A 17,490-nucleotide genomic window follows, 5' to 3' on the forward strand; every position below is an offset into this window, starting at 1 on the left:
CAGAAATGGTCAAAAACAACAACAGTGTTTTACACACTTGAATTTAATATTTGTCATGAACAGCGCTGGTGGCAATCCTATAGAGTAGAGATTTTTCAGGTGAAAAAAAGAGTAAAACAAAAAGTGATTTTTCTCTGGAGCTTGACATGTAAATGAGGGACACGAGTTCTAAACTTAATTTACATGCTTTAAATTCAGGAACAAAAAAGGAACGACAACTGTTTTGCATTTTGCTGGATCGGGTTGATCTTTGAGGATGAGAGGCTCCAAGAGATTCCAAGTGGCTTTAATACTATTCGGTACTTAGTAACTAGACTGCAGCAGCAGAGAAGGCAGAGGAACCAAATATTGTGACACTGAGACACACAGAAAGGAGCCCGGGTAGGGCAGAGGGCAGCCGATCTCTCAGATGCGATTGGGTGCTTTGTTAAACTACACAATGATAAAGATCTCAAGAACACGTGCTTCAGAAAATTGCAATGACCTGTTTAAATACAGATCAGCACAGGGATTCACACATGCACACTTCCTAAAACAGTCAGTCTCTTTTTACACAGTGATATGAGTGTTCTCAGAATGTCGTATTGAAATATACAACAGTTATTAAGAACGTAAAGGCTTGTTTTCATAACCACGCTGTAGCAAAATATCCAAGGATAATAAAACTTGAATGAATTTTGGTTACTCTACCATTTTTTTCCTTTTAAATTGCTACACACTTTGCAAAATAATCAAATTAGGGCAAGGAGCATTTAGTTGCAGACACCTGCTCAGAACTGTGAATTAAGAAAACACTCACTTTAAAGTGAAGGGGGAAAAATGATTATTCAGTCTACTCTGATCCACTAGAAGCAAAGATCCACAAATGTCTACAAACAGTAATGAGCAGGGCTGGCTGTAATTCCAGTAAAAGCTTTTACCAGACCAAATGATGACAAATGTCTAAGATCTTTCTAAGCCAGCATGGAGTCTTTGGCAAGATCGCAAAATCTTAATGTCTTTAAAAGTGCTATTATTCTTCGGTTGACTGAGGGACTTGAAGAAGAGGACATCTGCCTTTCTGAGGGATCAACAGATGGGCCAGTCTGGTGGAAGACTGGTAGCCCAGCTCACGGGCAGGTCTGCCCAACAAGAGAATGGCAGTCTGGGATGTGTGCGTGTGTGGAGTAGGATTTACAATGCCACTTGTAAACTTATCATTGAAATCTTTAAAGACTTGGGTAAAACCTACAAGGAATCAGACATGTCTCAGATCACGCCTGAAAGCGTTCTCTGCTTGGCAATCGAAATCAAATCCAAACAGGCATGGAGTTTAGCAATGCTGAAACCACCAACGAAGGCTGAAGTCCAAGTTTTTTTTTAAGGTAACACAGATTATACAAGTTTGGTACAGGGTTATAAGCAAGAGGAGTGACAGACTTGTAGGCCCTTCTGTTTTTTTTTTTTAACCCATGGCAACGCACGGCTGTACAGGACTCTCCCTGGCTCTAAAAGCATGCAGCATGACGGAAGAGCAGAGGGAGCTGTCTGCTCTTCACCTGCTGCCTCACCTGGACTTTAGACCCGCCACCAGACACTCTGGAGATGTAGCTCATGATGTACTTAGCAGCCACAGTCTTGCCGGCACCACTTTCACCACTGAGAAAACAAAACAACAACAATCCATTAGAGGTTTTTCCAGCTATATTTATAATCCATAAGTATTCAGGAATTTTGTTATGGACCTTTTAACAGGCACTTATAACGGTGCAGCTATTTAAACGTCAGCGCCAATCACTGCGAGTTTTTATTCTGGATCCACAGTCTCAGTCGTGATCATCCTGTGGCAACCCTGACAATAAAACACAGATGATGCCCTAAATATTTCCATTTGTTACCCAAGCTTCAAAGCAAAAACAGTTGTAAGCCAGGACTTCTGGAGAAGAGTAAAACACTTCTGTGGCTTTCAGGGCTGGGCCCCTGTGACTGACCTCCGCAGTCGACTTTAAAAGAATTGGAATGGTCGCTTTGGTCCGACTCCAAAAATTATTCGATGTTGTAGACAAACTGCGTACCTCCCATGTTCTGCTTTGGGATGTACAGTATTTGACATGTCACATTCCAGTGGAAAATAAAATTCCAGTATATTTTATTGTTCTTTGTTTCAACAGCCTGGTTTTTAATCTTGGCTTTAGGCATATATAATGTTCGAGACTGCGCTGACTGCGCTTGTCACACAAAGGGATGGCATTTTGTGCAGTGTGCTTTGAAAATTGCTGTGGACTCCTTTGACAGGTTTTAAGAGACGGGGGGTTTAACAAATCCCCTCCTTGTCAACAGATACTTATCCCTCATTAATACAAATTACAGACTGGACTGACAGGGCCTCGTCTGTTTGGGACATTTCTTAAGGGAATCCTATTGCTCTTTTTAAGATGTCTAAACCTCCCCCACCCCCAGTGAACTCTAGAAAATCTAAAGAGACAGCTTCCACTGTCAACCAAGCTGAGGTCAGCTTGCTGAGGGTAAAATCCTGGTATCACAGACTGCTGCTCCTTTAAGTCAATGAGAACGGTAGCTGTGTTAGCGCACAACAGGATCAAATAAAATGGGACAGCAGAGAGAAAAAGAGCACATCTTGCTTCAAGCTGTTCTTGTCCAGGTTCCAGGTCACCATATGATTTTAAGGCTTCCTGAATTCCCAACGAAATGTGACTGTGGAGCACCACCTTCCTGGTCTCTCTGCACGGGGAGAGATGACCCCGTGAACTGCTGGCAAACTCTCTCCCTGTTTCCGGTTTCGCCACAGTGGCGTGGGAAGACCCATTTGGGAAGACCCAGATCCCAAGGACAGACAGAGAGGAGCACAGCTTCGGGAATCGGAAAAGGAGAAGAGCAGTTCAACATGCTGAGATAGGCATTTGGCTTCAGATGACAAAAGTGGCTTTTTAATCACGCCTACTGAAAACGCCTGCGGGGGCCTGAACGCGTAGGGGAAGCATCAGGTGGTTATAAAAGGAAGTCTGCTGTGATCACTTTACAATACCTACACAGCTACAGTATACTGTAGATGCCCAGCAGGTGTGGATTTGATTTGAGATTCCTGATTTCAACTAGCAGATCTCTGCAAAGGCTGGTACCGGACATGAGAAATGTATAAGCACAAGGCCAAACACTTCCACCCAGCCTTCGAACCTATGCATTTCTTTTCACAAGACATATGTACAATATTTGCGTAACCAGATTGGTTACATAGTATGATTTTTGGGGCACCATAAAAATACAAAGGGGAACTTGTTTGAGAATTACTAGAGTAAAGATTTAACCAAACCTCCCTCATATAAAGATTGGTAACTTTGAATGCTCTTATTAAGCAGAGTGTTGTACCTCACAGTGAACACTGTATTTTGTCTGGCAGGTTCCCCGCATGAAGTACTAGTAAGCGCATCAGGACACCTACCCCCTGTTCTTCTGGAACAAGATTTACACGATTTGTAGCTGTAGTTTCTTTTGTCATTTCACAATGTTTACAGAATTTGCAGCTTTAACTCTGCTGTTCTGAACCAAAAAGGCGTGTTTACTCCAGCCACACAGCAACTGTTGCAGTGCTTGGAAAAGCCTGTCTTTTGGATTATGGGACAAGTTTCTGTTCTCCGTTGGGGTGTTCCCTATTGTACACTGTAATTACACAGCAGTCAGATGGTAAACACATTGTGGACTTCCTCTAGGATTTATTAGCTCAACAAAGATTATAGCTGGAGTGACTGAAATACAACACAGACTCATCTTCTGCTGCCCAAAACACACTGACTGAAAGGGCAAATGATACAAACTGGATTCAGTATTAGCAGGAATGATAGTTTAACCCATTTAGAAATGCTTGCTGCCTTCATAGGGCATTGTTGCAGATTATTACAAAGCCCCCATGCGATGAATGCTACTATTGGTCCAGCACTTTTTCATAAAACAATGCATGATGTCACATTACATTTCCTGCAGGTTTGTTTTTCTAATTAAAACAGCTTTACTGAAATGGATTTTTCATCTTTCCAGTTTCAGGGTTTCCACCCTGCACAGATACAGCCCTGTTTTTATTGCTTTGTCTTATTCTGGGGGAAAAAAAGCTTCTGTTGCAGTGCCAGAGAAATGCCCTCTGTTGCAGAAGGCAATAAAACAGGCAAGTCTGAGTTTTATAGGTTTATAAAAAAATAAAAGGTGGCGAAGTGCAGATTGTGGTGTCTTATTATTAGACACTGCCAATCCCAGGAGTGTGGGAAACAGTTCTGAACGGGGAAGGCTGTCTCGCACAGATCAGCATCCTGCCAGATGAAGGTCCTCATTGCAGAGCTGGGAGCAGGGGCACCATCCTCTTCCTGAGTGGGATGCTGCCGCGACACCCAGGAACTGTGGGACTCAGGAAGACCCTTGAGAAAAGCCCCCCTCATAGTGCATCTTACGCACACACACAGCTCCTCCCCTGTAAAGTGTGAAGTTTCCAGTGTTTGTTTGGAACATAATTCCTAAACATACCAAATTTGCCATTGGCCTTTACCAGTCATGGCCTCCTAATAATCCCCATCTCTGAACTGGCTTCATCTCTCTGCTCTCCTCCCCACTGATAGCTGGCGTGTGGTGAGAGTACTGGTGCACTATGGCCGCCGTTGCATCATCCAGGTGGGGCTCCACACTGATGGAGGGGAGTCCCCATTACCTGTAAAGCGCTTTGAGTGGAGTATCCAGAAAAGCGCTATATAAGTGTAAGCAATTATTATTATACAATAAGACATAAGAAACATTTCTGGAATTTAAATAGGAGACATGTTTTGGGCATACACTAAAAGTATTGATAACTGATTTGTTTCCAGTCCCAGAGCCCTCTAGAACAGCTATCCTGACGGACCCAGCAACGCCCCCTACCTGTAGGGGCTACAGCACACAGGCCCACATGCACCACAAACCATGAACTGCTTTAGTTGCAGGTTAAACTTTAGCCTCTTGGCAAAGAATCAATTCAAGTGCTGATGTTTTTTTTTCTTTTTTATGGTGCCTAATTCCCATTAGCAGTTAAAGGCTGCTTCCTCGTTGTAATAAATCTCTTAGGGTAGGCTGAACTGAACAAAAGGTGAAAACCCTCCTTGAAGGTGCTGGATGCTGTGCTTGTTTTACAGTACCCCTGGGAGAAGGGACCCTGTAAGTACTAATCGATTAGGGCCGCCCATGTCAAAACAGTGAACCACAGTGTTGCCAGTACATCTCAGACGCCCTCATCTACCTTCTCGGTTAAAAGGAAAACGTAACAGGCTATATGCTGTGTGAAAAATGAAAAGCAAAAACCCCAAACTTGTACAAAACAAAGAAAAATGCTGCGCAATGATAAGAGGGAACAGTGGGGGACTGCCAAGTCAACAACCATCTCCAATCGCTCATTCCGCGGCGAGTTATGATTTCAGAAGAGGCTCTAGGTGATGCTGACCACCTGCCTGTCCAGTGGTATGCTAAGCTTTGTTTTCTAATCTGGCTCATCACGATTTCACTTCCACTCCTTTCATGTGGGAGACTGGACTGGCAGCTGTTCGCTCTGCGCCAGCAAGGAAAAGTGCTGAAACAGGCCCAATTAGCCATGAGGTAAGCACTAACACCAGTCCGCACTGCCACTGCCTCCTACGAGACTAAAGCAGTGCGCCAGACACCGATTTCCACCTCAGTTTCCTGTTCTCAGGCCCTCAGACTGATCCTGACCGTGACCGAGCTTCCAAACTTGCTGTGCTGAACTGTAGGCAAAGGCAAAACAAACTGTGCAGTTTCCACGTTTCCACTGTGGCCTTGAAGGTAATTAACTCCCCATGGGTGGTCTTCAGAACTGCAGATCGGGAAATCTAATCACAAAACCCAGGCCTGTGGCTTTTATGATGAGGGAACTAGACCCGTGCAAATCAGCCCCAAATGTCAAAGCAATTAAGCCTGTAGATCTTCCCAGCGGAGGGACTGCTGGTGAACACCACATGTCAAGTGACTTGTTGTAAAGAGATACACATGCAGACAGTTGCCAAGCGCCTCTAAAATAAGTTTACTAATTTAGCGCATTCTTCAATACAGTCATGGACGTCAGAGCATCCCAGTCGTACAAGCTTCTTTCATTAATCACAATGCAAGTCTGGACTGCTACTGGGAGGGTACAAGTATGCTATAGCTACTGGTCTGAACACAACAATTGGTTGGATGTTGCTATAACCACCAAGCAATAATATGCTGTATACATTTCCCATCACAAGAAATCAGAATGAGCCTGTGCAGATGGTGCCCTTTCATTTTTGAATGTACAAAATAAAACATTTTTAATCCATTACATTCTCGTGCACACCCCTCTTGAAATTCAAGCAAGCTTCTTATAAAAAAAATAAAGTACTCCAATTGCAGAACTGTTATGAAATGAAAGAAATACTTTTTCTCCTGGAAAAACAATAATTAGCCCAATGGAGCTGAGCTGCATTTGGATTCATCATCTTATGTTCATTTAAAAAAGGCCTTTAAATTTCCTTCTTTGGCGATTCCAGCCAGTGTGCATGATACAGATGCATAACCTGTTCCAACTGCTTAGCTTCCTCCTTTCGGTAGTCTAGATGCTGCAGACTGCTCTCACTCTGGATGACAGTGTGGACCCACAGGTAGCCATCACTACCTGCCCGCTGCCAGCTTCCTCTGCACCTCGCAGAAGCTGCGCCTTCTCCCTTGCACCTGTTTTTTGCACCCATGCACAGACACTACAAAAGGATTTATCCTGCCCAAAAACGATTCATAACAGCACTGCGAAGAAGATCTCCATTACCTGATGATGACACATTGGTTTTCTCGATCGATCATCATGTTCCTGTACATGTTGTCTGCCAGGGCATAGATGTGCGGAGGGTTCTCGTACTGGGCCTGCGAATAGGAACAAAACGGTTTCAAATCGGAAGCATAATTAATTTACAAAGTTGCCGTCCTTCGGATGAGGTAAAACTGAGGTCCTGACTCTGTGGTCATTAAAAATCCCTGGCTGTTTCTCAAGAAGAGAAGGGGGGTTACTCTGATGTCTTGGCCAAAATTTCCCCCTGGCTTTTACCAATCACGGCCTCCTAATAATGTAAGGAATTATTATTATTATTTCTTCTAATTGTTGCAGATCTCCGCAAAAGCTGTTTTTTTATGTTTTAAGGAAATGTGTAAGCACTTGAAACATATCTGTACTAGAACAGCAGAGGTGGGAACCAAATAATTAGCTGTTAGTTAATTAAGGGTTCTGCTTTGAAATTCCAAGGTCAGCTAGAACAGAAATTCCATTGGAAACTGGGATACCAAGGACGAGGATATGGAATGAGTGTGATGGAGTTTCAGCAAATGTTTTTTTAAAGATGCTGATTGGGGGGGGAAAAAAAAAGAATGGGGGCCCACACAGGTTTGCTACCCACCCAACGTCAACAGTGAGAGCGCAGCTGCCTGCAGAGCCAACGCAGCGGAAACCGGCGTTAGCAACGCTGGCACAACCTTGCAGATCAGGCCCGCGCCAACTCGGAGAATTGTGGGAACTTCTGCTTGTGCCACACCTAGAAAACTCAACCCTGTCTTTCTGCGCGCTGTCGTGCCCAAGTGAACGACACTCCAATTCTCCAAGCGAAGGAGCTGGTTCCCGGAGAGAAACTGCCGTCAGCTATGCGCGGAGCAGAGCACGGTGGCTCCCGGCCACTCTCACAGCACGAAGAAACAGTGGGGAGCAAAGGAACCCCTCGGGGGTGGGGAAGACCCCCTCGTTAACATCTGGTCAATACGAACCGCTCCCTGGTACATCTCCACTTCCTTGTCTCCGAAGTAAGGCATCTGCTTGAAGGGATTTACAGAGATGAGCACTGGTCCAATGTATGTCTGAACGCTAGGGTTAAGGTTTATCTTCGGCACGTACCGTACATACTGCCTGCACCGCGGGGCAAACATCTTGGCCACGATCAGGAATTACAACACAAAGTCTGAGCATCAAAATATTGTTTAAAGCCTCCATCACCGTGTCCTAGTGTTCTAGCAGTTCTGACTGTTATTACTGGAGCTTAGTCTGGGTCAGCAGGGGCATGCAGGATGATGGGTACACTGCCAGACTGAACCGCCAGGCTGTGGGTTCATGTGCCCGTAGCTGTAACATTGGGGCTGTACCCTTCAGCGAGGTACATTGCTCTGGTATGAGCAGGGTGGGGGTGCATCGTGGTGGGGGATACACATGCTGTCTAGTCCAATTAATGCTATAGAAATCAGGAGGAGCTCTGGTTCTGGTATGGACTTATTTTTTTAGTGTGGGTCAGAAGAATCTCAGCTTGTCTGTTGGCAGTTGATCAGAATCTTGTGATAGCTGTGATAACACCAGGGCATGAGCAACCATCAAGAGGCACACTGTAGAGAGTAGCTAATCCAGCAATTAAATCAGACTAATCACAGCATTTGTTCCTCTCTACATATCCACAAAGCTACTACAAACTACTGTACATATCTATCAAAATGGTTGTTTCAGTTAGGTTTATTTGCCGATCTTCAAGGTATAACAATGTTTTTTGGTTGATTCCCTGTAACATTGTGGTCAGCTCAATGTGTACAGAAAAAAAAAATATTCCCTTAGTTGTAGTTATTTTCCTTTAATCTGTGTGATCCAAATATATCTCTCCACACAGCCAAAAAATACACAAAATTACCAGATCCCTGCAACTCTGAAGTTACGGCATAACACTGACTTTTGCTGATGCGTTCCCCATTAAGTAAACTTGATTTTTCCATATTAAAAATCTCATTCTTTTTAAAGAGTGTTAACCGCTGAAGCTCATAAAGCGACTCCTTGTGGCTTTTTAAGTATCAATTTAAACAAATGTCAGAGCGTTCATGAAGTGATCTAATGCTCATGGAAAAGGGGGTGATGTCAGCTCTGTGTCTTGCAAGGGCAGCACCCACTTGTTTTTGTTTGGGTCGACGGCCGCTGACAGGCAGTTTGTGAGCCAGCCACCAGTGGCTGCTGTTCCTGCCGTAGGAATCCCATTCATCCAGTTTCTAACTGCTTTATCCAATTCAGGGCGGTGAGGGAGCTGGAGCCTGTCCTGGAAAGGCAGGCGGGTGGGCAGGGTACATCCTGGATGGGATGCCAGTCCATCGCAGGGCGCACACTGACACAGAGATCCGCACTCACACCAGGGCCAGTTTTCCCCAGAAGCCAGTTAACCTGGACTGTGGCAGGAAACCAGAGCACATGCAAACATACAAACTCCATACAGAATGACGCCAGCTCTGGAATTGATCCCAGGGCACATCACCGCGAGGTGGCAATGCCAACCACTGCGCCACCATGCTGCTCTGTAGGATTGCTAATCCACTATTCTAGCACACAGGGGAATAAAGGCCATATTCAGAGGGGCAGTGTGGTCATCCCCTGTGAAGTGGTACTGTGCGTCGCACTTGCACGTGGCTGTTGTTCTGACACAATCAGGGAATTGATACAGGCTTCAAGCTGGCTAGTCGTGTCTTAGCTCGGTAGCACTTCTCTGTGGGCTTTTTCACCCTGGTGTTTCTTGTATTGACAATGGACATTTGCTCATAAGCATTACTACTCTCTGTGCTGGTTAGCGTCTTACTTTTTTGTTAGGCTCCAAGACCAGCATTGAACACAGACACCTGTTACTTTGAATAACTAATACCAGCAACCAACACCACAGAGGTTTGGAATCGCACGGATAAACGGACGACTGAAGGAAAAGTAAATGGATTTTGTTTTATTTACCATTTTGGAATGTCATTAAAGGCTGGGAATGCCTGACTGACTGACTAATGCAACAGCAAAACAAAACAGCCACACCAGATTTGGTAGGTTTTATAAAGACTCATGATGTTATTAATATGAACTAGGTCTCAGTGCTGGTCTGCTGACAAAGGAAATGGTAATTATAGCAACTGTGCTATTTCCGAACTTCCTCTGGAGTTGACAGTTCAAAGCACCTCTGAAAGTCTAGAAAATTATTTGAATTCCTTTTTTCGCATACATGCCATGCCGTTTTGAAAGATTTTCAGCCACATTGCATGCAGGTGATTCATATTACATTTAGAGAAAGGTGAGATCTTTTCAATTACAGCAGACACAGCACGAGAAGGTGATACGTTTTCCATCTACATTTTCCTCACTTCCCAAACGTGGCCAAGAGGAAAACCCATTATGACACGTTTTCCCCCTGACTTTAAAAACCCAGAAGGCTTAGGTAGGTAAGCACAGATCTCCCTCCCTCTCTCCCTGCCTGCCTGGTGCCAGGGTGCGTGCCAACAGAGAAACTGGCATCTCCGCGACACACTTGCCCACGGCCACATTCATGAGCCCAAGCGCAAATATTAAAAAGTTACCCGATGCCCTGTTTAAGAATTTTTACAGCTATCTAACACTAAAACTAAAACCAGATTAATTAACTACTTCTCCCCAGGAGCTGATGCTGGATCTGCCCTTGTAGGGTTTTTTTTATAAAAAAAAGGGCTATAAAAGATACAAAGATGTAATCATCCATGTAGCGTTTCTTCAGGTTTTCCACAATGGCATCCTCGTTGATCTTGGTCAGCAGCACCATGTCGTCCACGCCACTCTGCTTGACGTTGTGACTCTGCCAGTGGTACCGGTAGTGGCCTTTGCTCCCCTGTCATTGAAGAGAAAGATTTCATTAGACAAAGCAGAAACAAGAGGAGCTTTCAAAAACACCCTCGTTTCAAAAAGGGTCCCATTGCAGAAGTCCAAAAAGGGCTCTTACTCCACAAACTGAGCTCATTCATCAGTAATTCGTCATCAGCTGTGAATCACTGTCATCTGGGCTACTGTTACAGTGAGCTGTGAGCAGCATTTCCCCTGAGAATTAAACTTCTCCAAAACTTTAGTGTTGTTCCAAAGCATTAGTCAATGCAGGAAAACAAACTCATCACCACTTAACTCTTACTTGAAATGCAGAAGGGAATAAAAAATAATCTTCTATATATATTTTGGCTCAGTCAAAACATCCTCGTAGTGTAGTTAATAAAAGGTCTGTCCTTTCTCACTACGGTTGAGAAAAGCTTCCTACAAGAAAGCACGTGAAGAAGAACAAAAAACAGCTCCAAACTGCATTGCCTGTACAATCTAACCTCTGGTAGGAAAAATCCAGAAAATTCACAGTAAATCTGATAGCTGTGTGCATGAAGAATGCGCTAAAAGAAAGGATGCTGTATGTGCAATAAGCATGAAGGGAGAAACACTTTCAGTGATTGATCATCATGCTCGGCTAATCTTACACCAGCCTGGCCTGCGGGTTGGCATTAGGCAGGTGTGGGAATGTGAGGCTTCTCTGATGCGAGACCATACTGCTTCCCCTTATTGTTAACAGAGAGGAATAATGTTGTTGTGCCCAACACTCAACCGCGTCTGAGCACACGAGGCACAGAGTGTTCTAATGACTGTTTAAAAAACAAAGACCCTAAGGAGTTTCGACTATCAAGGGATTTGCGGTAGTTAAACTAGTGTCATTCAGCACTAGCAGCTGCACCCAGGACAAGGCATGCAAATTTGGCCAAGCCAGAAAAGCAGGCGCTGCAACCTGCAAGAAAAACCTGTGTTATTCTGAAAGGGGCAGATTCCTGCTTTACGTTCTTTTGCATTCTTTTCTTACGACAGGATCTAGGTGTTTCCAGGTTTCCAGAAATCCTCCACTGCTCTTCCATGGGGGAGACAAGTCTGATAAAAATGTTTCTGAAATTCCGTAGCCTCATCCTAAAAGAATTTCCACCATAGCATACACCAGCACATTTTCTGTAGACAACAAATCAAGCACAGATGATGCAATACAGGTAGCCATGTAGTAATTATTGAGCTCATTTCAAGCCATGCAACATTCTTACACACCTGCAAGAAGGCACTCTCATTCCTAACTGGCTCCTTCTTCTTCACAAGGAGCTGCAGTGCTCAGAAAGGAATGCTTATTCAGAATGCTTTTCAGAAGATAATCATTATCAGGTTTTTTGACAGCATGGAAAAAAAATCTGATTTCTCTTCTATTGGCAAACTGGGTTAGATTCCTTAAGGCCGATGTCACAGGTAACGACCGAATGAATATACGACTTCATGAAGATAATGTTCCAATGGAAAACAAAATACTTCTGTATCACACAGGTGTGACACACCTTTTGAAGATCTCTGTGACAATGCGCACTATTGGAATGTGTGACCACTGTTATCTCATAGTTAGTGACACAAGCATGCATACCTGCTCCCTCTGTTTTCCTATATGTAAATGCTTTAGTGGTGACAGGACTGGATTTGTCAGGGTTTTCTGTTAGGGTCAGACTGACTTCCTCATCCCTAATCACAAAGCCTAAGACTCGATTCAGCCAAACTTTTTTGTGGAGAGCCACAGTCCTGTGGGATGTGCAGGGATCGCGGAATCTCGAAATGCTAAATTCCAGGAATTTGTGTTGAATTAAGCTCAATAAAGAGCGTTATTTTTTCAGGGACGGGTTTAAAATTGAAAACTAGAACTAAAATCCCCCCGATTCTTTGGTATACGGTAACATCAATGGCACTGTATATGCATGAGGATAAACAGGATAAAAGGCAAATTCAGCAGGTGATTGATTCCATAATTCAGCAATACCAGTGTTCTAGTTCTATCATACTGTAAATATTTTTAATATTAATTAAATATTAATATTAAAACAGAACTAGAACTTCTGTGAATTCTTCATGAGCTTTATAACTACTGTATAGCTACCACCCCACCTGAGAAAAAAACTCCACTATTCATAATGGATTTAAACTACTATTCAGAAGAAACAATAACAATTTTCCCTCAGTACAGATCCTCCAGTCCAATTCCTTTCTCTCCAGACAAAAAAATATACACATGTGTATATATAGCCTTCCTTGTGAATGTCTAAATAGAGGAAAAGTGTGACTCTGAGCTGAACAGCTGACCCTTGCACATTACACTTAACCTACTGTAAATCACCTGTGTACTTTACTGTAAATCTTAGATTAGCCCGATTCCAGATGATAACATTTCTGCCATCAACCCAGGTTAGAATGATGGCCAGCCCTGGTGTTCATGCGTATTAAGGTCAGCCGATTTCAATGTTTCCTACATGACATGAAACAAGTGCTGTGATAGGTCTGCTCCGTGCCACAATACCAGGAAAACGCTTCTGAGGGGGAATGAGTTCTTACAAGAGGTGCGTGTTTTCAGAATGAAAATGAATTCCACTGGAAGTCTGACAGTCCTGTAGTGGGTGTTTAGTTATCTTTATGAAAAAGAAGTGTGTAATGGACTCTATGCAAGTTATTGTCTTAGTTTTTGTTAGACAATGAATAAGGACTTGTTTAGTTAAATAAATGTCCCTCCTGTTACAGATTGTAAAACATCAGAGTTAGCCTGGTTGCAGGCTCTCCATTAAAAACTTTTTTGGCAGGTAAAAAACACTTACTGCTAACCACTTAGCTGTATAATGAGCTCTAAGGGAAATAAAAAAACTAACAGCAATAAAGCCGAGACTGATCTACAGAAGATCATAAGTTTCCCTCTGCTATTTCTTCACAAAAAAAGCTGGATCTGACTGATATATCTTGCTTTTTGTCCTTGGTAGCAGATATTTTATGGGTTAAATATTAACCTAAGTGTTAGGGAGTGAAATTCTTTAATAGAAAATACCATGCATTTTTTTCATGTACCAAGCAGTGTTTAATCATCCTGAGTGCTCCATAAATCATAATAACAGCAGTAAAAGGAGCTATTACTTACTTTTATAATACTTTTACTATTACTCTCCTGCTGGAGAGGAGTTAACTGTAATATGGCATTTGAACCAATTTATACAAAATGATATTTTTTAAAATAAAAAATTAAAGAATTCCACTTTGATAACATTAACTGTATATTGCAAGCTTACTAGATATGGAACCTAATTCCACTGGCTATAGTTCTTAAACAATACAAACCCCAGACAGTGTACGACTGGGACAAGTAAATACCCTACCCTTGAAGAAAGTGTTATCATACCTGGCTTATCTACGATTAAAAACCTCAACATGGGATACAGACCGGTTAGCAATCACCATCAAATACCTGCTGCTGACTCTGCAACTTGTCGTGTACAAAAGGTTTAAAAAAATATGCTCTGTGCAATAACAGCACACGGGGCCGTTTGAAGCAAGTGCACACAGGGATAATTCAGGGTCTGGGCCAGAAACACACGGGTTCATTTCCTCCTCTTTTCCAGTTTGGTGACAGACCATTTCCAATATTTAATCCGTCAGCATCCGAGGAATTTCAGCACCAGCCCCGATCCATAGGCCATCATTCGCTCATGCAAATTCCATTGCCATATATGGCAAACAAACCGCCGGGCCCAGGGCACAGGAAATGGCTGGGTTTCTGATTCAGTCTCACGGGCGGCATTTTTCTGCCTCTGGTTTCGCATACTGTACGCGCCGTGCGGAGCCCCTTTCTGCTGCTTTGAAAGCACGACGACCCGGCCTTTTTAATCTTGGCTGCATTCGAATGAAAGGAGTGCGAAGTGTGGGGGAGAGTCCACGAAGGGCAGACGATTACTTCAGAAAGGGGCTGTGCTCTGTTATTTCCACACAATAAAAAAACCACGCCAGGTGAGGGCCCCCAGAATCCTGAGGTACTGCCGTGCCCATCTCGGTTTTCACAGTCCCTCACCTGGCTGTCAGCTTCATACAGTACATTTCTTTTTTTTTCCCAGAGGCAGAAATGAACTAACAAATTAATAACACATTACTCAACAGTAAATAGCCAGACTGCCTGCCTGCCCTGTTAAGTGTTCTTGCCAGAACTCTGTGGTTTGGCTAAGAGCTTGAGCTCCTATATACTATTAACAAACTGGGACTGCATTCATTAATTGAGTACTCGAACTGCATAGCTGGGAAAGCAGATACTCTCTACACCTAATATTAAAATATTCATTAGATTCTGAATGCTTTTGACAACAACAAAGTGACTGATAAAGTTATATATTAATTAACTGTTGGACAGCGTGGCCCTACGAACGGCCTAGGATATTTCTTTTACCTTAGGCGTACACATCAGATAAAGATCGCTTGGCCTTCTGCATCGCCTAATGCTCTGTATAGACGGATTTCATTCCTGTGTGTAGAAAAGCTTGTGTAATGTGGGCCTAACCACAATAATGCTCGAGTTCCAGCCACAACCAAGACCAATGCATTAAAGGAAGCATCGGCTATTGCTCTCAAACTGGACCTGCCGAAGCAAAGGATAATGAGGATAACTTTCCCAAAACAGGGATTGAGAAACGGGGAGAAAGCTTAAGGACAAGCGACGAGGGTACCGAACTCTGGGCCAGCAAGTTTAAACCACACCTTCTGTCCCTGAGCACCTTCCTGCTCCTCGGCTCTGACCTTTAACCTCGGAACATTCTTGCCCTTCACCTTTTCTTCAGGTCCTGCTAGCCAGCATGTTTGTGAACATGCCCTTCATTTAGTATCCTAGACAGTTGGCGTGGTGGCAGAGAGAGTGGGGGGGAGGGTTATTTCAGACCAAACTTCCACCTGTAATTTATTTCCATGGAGTAGGATTAACCCTGAGTCAGCGTTTCATGTGCACATATGGTCACAGAGCTGTATCGTCGGCAAGATCACCGACAGATTGTAAATTAATACAAGAAAGAGAAACAGAGCTACTAAAATAAGTAAATCACCAGCAGCTGATTTTTCCAGCACTCCTGTTCCCAAGGGATAACATATTGGACAATGACGTTCAGCATGGGTCAGGGATCAGGACACTGGAATATTCATCAGACTGGCCTCAATAATTCCCTGAAGCTTTGTTGGATGTTTTCCTGTGAAGGAATTAAACCGGGAAAGGGAGAGTAGAGCAAGCGAAGGCCAGCAGCCTTGATTCAGAGACAGACGTAGCAAAGGGAATGGTAGGATTGGGCCTGGTGATCAAGGTCCTGCTAGGGGAAGCACTTACTGCTTGTTTTGACACAGGAAAGCATGTGGAGGCCCAGGGCTCCCCGTTTGAGCTGGTTCTGACCCCACCAGCCACAGGAAACCAGAGCCCCGGACTTCACCGACTGGGTCGTTTTATAAGTCAGATCTACCACCAACATAAGAAAGCGAAAGAATGAAAACCTCATTTCTTATCTTCTTCGGGGAAAACACTTCAAAAGGAAGAAGTGGTGGCATAATGCATGGAGTATAAGCAAGATAAATGCTTTAAAAACCCTTTAAACAACCCTGGAATCTGGAGAGAAAACATGTCTTTTAGCATTTCTCCTTTTCCTTGCACAGAAACATATTAATAACAGTAAAAAAGGGCTAATCTCCTTATCTAAGCCACCAAGAATAAGTGCATCTATGATGTCTTTTTCTAAACAGGTGTCTTGCCTTGTTGCAGACTTTGTTTCACATGCAGCCTCAAGTACACTAAGAGTACCACAACAAAACTTTAAAAAAAGACAAAAAGAAAAAAAAGCACAGCTCTCGTACACGGGCAAAAATTAATATTAAATTTATGCAGGAGTTCTGAAAAGGACTGTACCCTTCCTGAGGTCCACCAGTCTGTATTTGGCACTGTGAATGAATGAGAGATCATGCTATATAAAATGGCCTCCTCTTCACTCCTGGCTCCCCAGATCCAGGTGAAAGTACTGCCCCTTTACTCTTTGGGATTAGAAGATATGAGTCTTCGTTTGAATAATATACACTTCGCTCCTCTGGAGATCCAGAAGGTAGTGAAACTACTCAATTCTGGCTAATCAGAACTCAAAGTACAGTATGTATTTTAAACTTATCAAATGCTTAATTACAAAAATACTCAAATCAAAGTTCAAAATTCATACTGTCATGAAGATATCACCCTTCTATCCATTTGTTAACTGCTTCTTCCAACTCAGGGTTGTGGGGCAGCAGGAGCCTGTCCCAGCAAGCAACGGGCTCAAGGCAGGGTACACCCTGGATAGCACGCCAGTCCATCGCAGACACTCACACCAGGGTCGATATCTTCAGAAATCAATTAACCCACCAGTTTGCTTTTGGACTGCAGGAGGAAACCCAAGTGAACACAGGGGGAAACACACAAACTCCATGCAGGTAGCAGCCCAGGTCCAGAATTGAACCCAGGGCCATAGCGCTTTGAGGCAGCAATGCTAACCACTGCACCACTGTGCCACGAAGATATCAAGCTGTCGATTTAAAATCTTGTGAGTAACAACACTTGACCCCTCCCAGAAAAAAGCCTCTTCTTTTTTTAATTCAATTTGCCCCCCCTTCAAAACTCTGGTTCAACCTAAAAGACCCTCTGTTGTTGTGCAAAGATACAGAGGTACATGAAGAACACCAATGGTAACTTGAGCCTTTGCTCCCTGTTCAAACCATGTCTCGTGGCATCCCGGCATGAACCCAGGCCATCTTTTCTTCAGGTGTGTCTGAAACGGTGTGCATTTTACATTCGTACACACACGGCAAGC

General features: G+C 43.5%; 1 protein-coding gene across 2 annotated transcripts in view; it reads right to left on the reverse strand.

Annotated features, from left to right (window-relative positions):
* Positions 1–17,490, reverse strand: part of myo1ea (myosin IEa) — a 70,191-nt gene that overhangs the window by 34,670 nt on the left and 18,031 nt on the right. For both annotated transcript variants that reach the window (XM_088921662.1, XM_088921661.1), the window contains exons 2-5: positions 10,515–10,658; positions 7,789–7,878; positions 6,806–6,900; positions 1,551–1,638 (exon numbers count right to left, since the gene is read on the reverse strand). In XM_088921662.1, coding sequence (XP_088777788.1) covers positions 1,551–1,638; positions 6,806–6,900; positions 7,789–7,878; positions 10,515–10,658 — 417 coding nt within the window. The remainder of the gene's footprint in view (positions 1–1,550; positions 1,639–6,805; positions 6,901–7,788; positions 7,879–10,514; positions 10,659–17,490) is intronic.

This window comes from Atractosteus spatula, chromosome 7 (assembly GCF_055471065.1).
Source record: "Atractosteus spatula isolate fAtrSpa1 chromosome 7, fAtrSpa1.hap1, whole genome shotgun sequence".
Taxonomy (NCBI): domain Eukaryota; kingdom Metazoa; phylum Chordata; class Actinopteri; order Semionotiformes; family Lepisosteidae; genus Atractosteus; species Atractosteus spatula.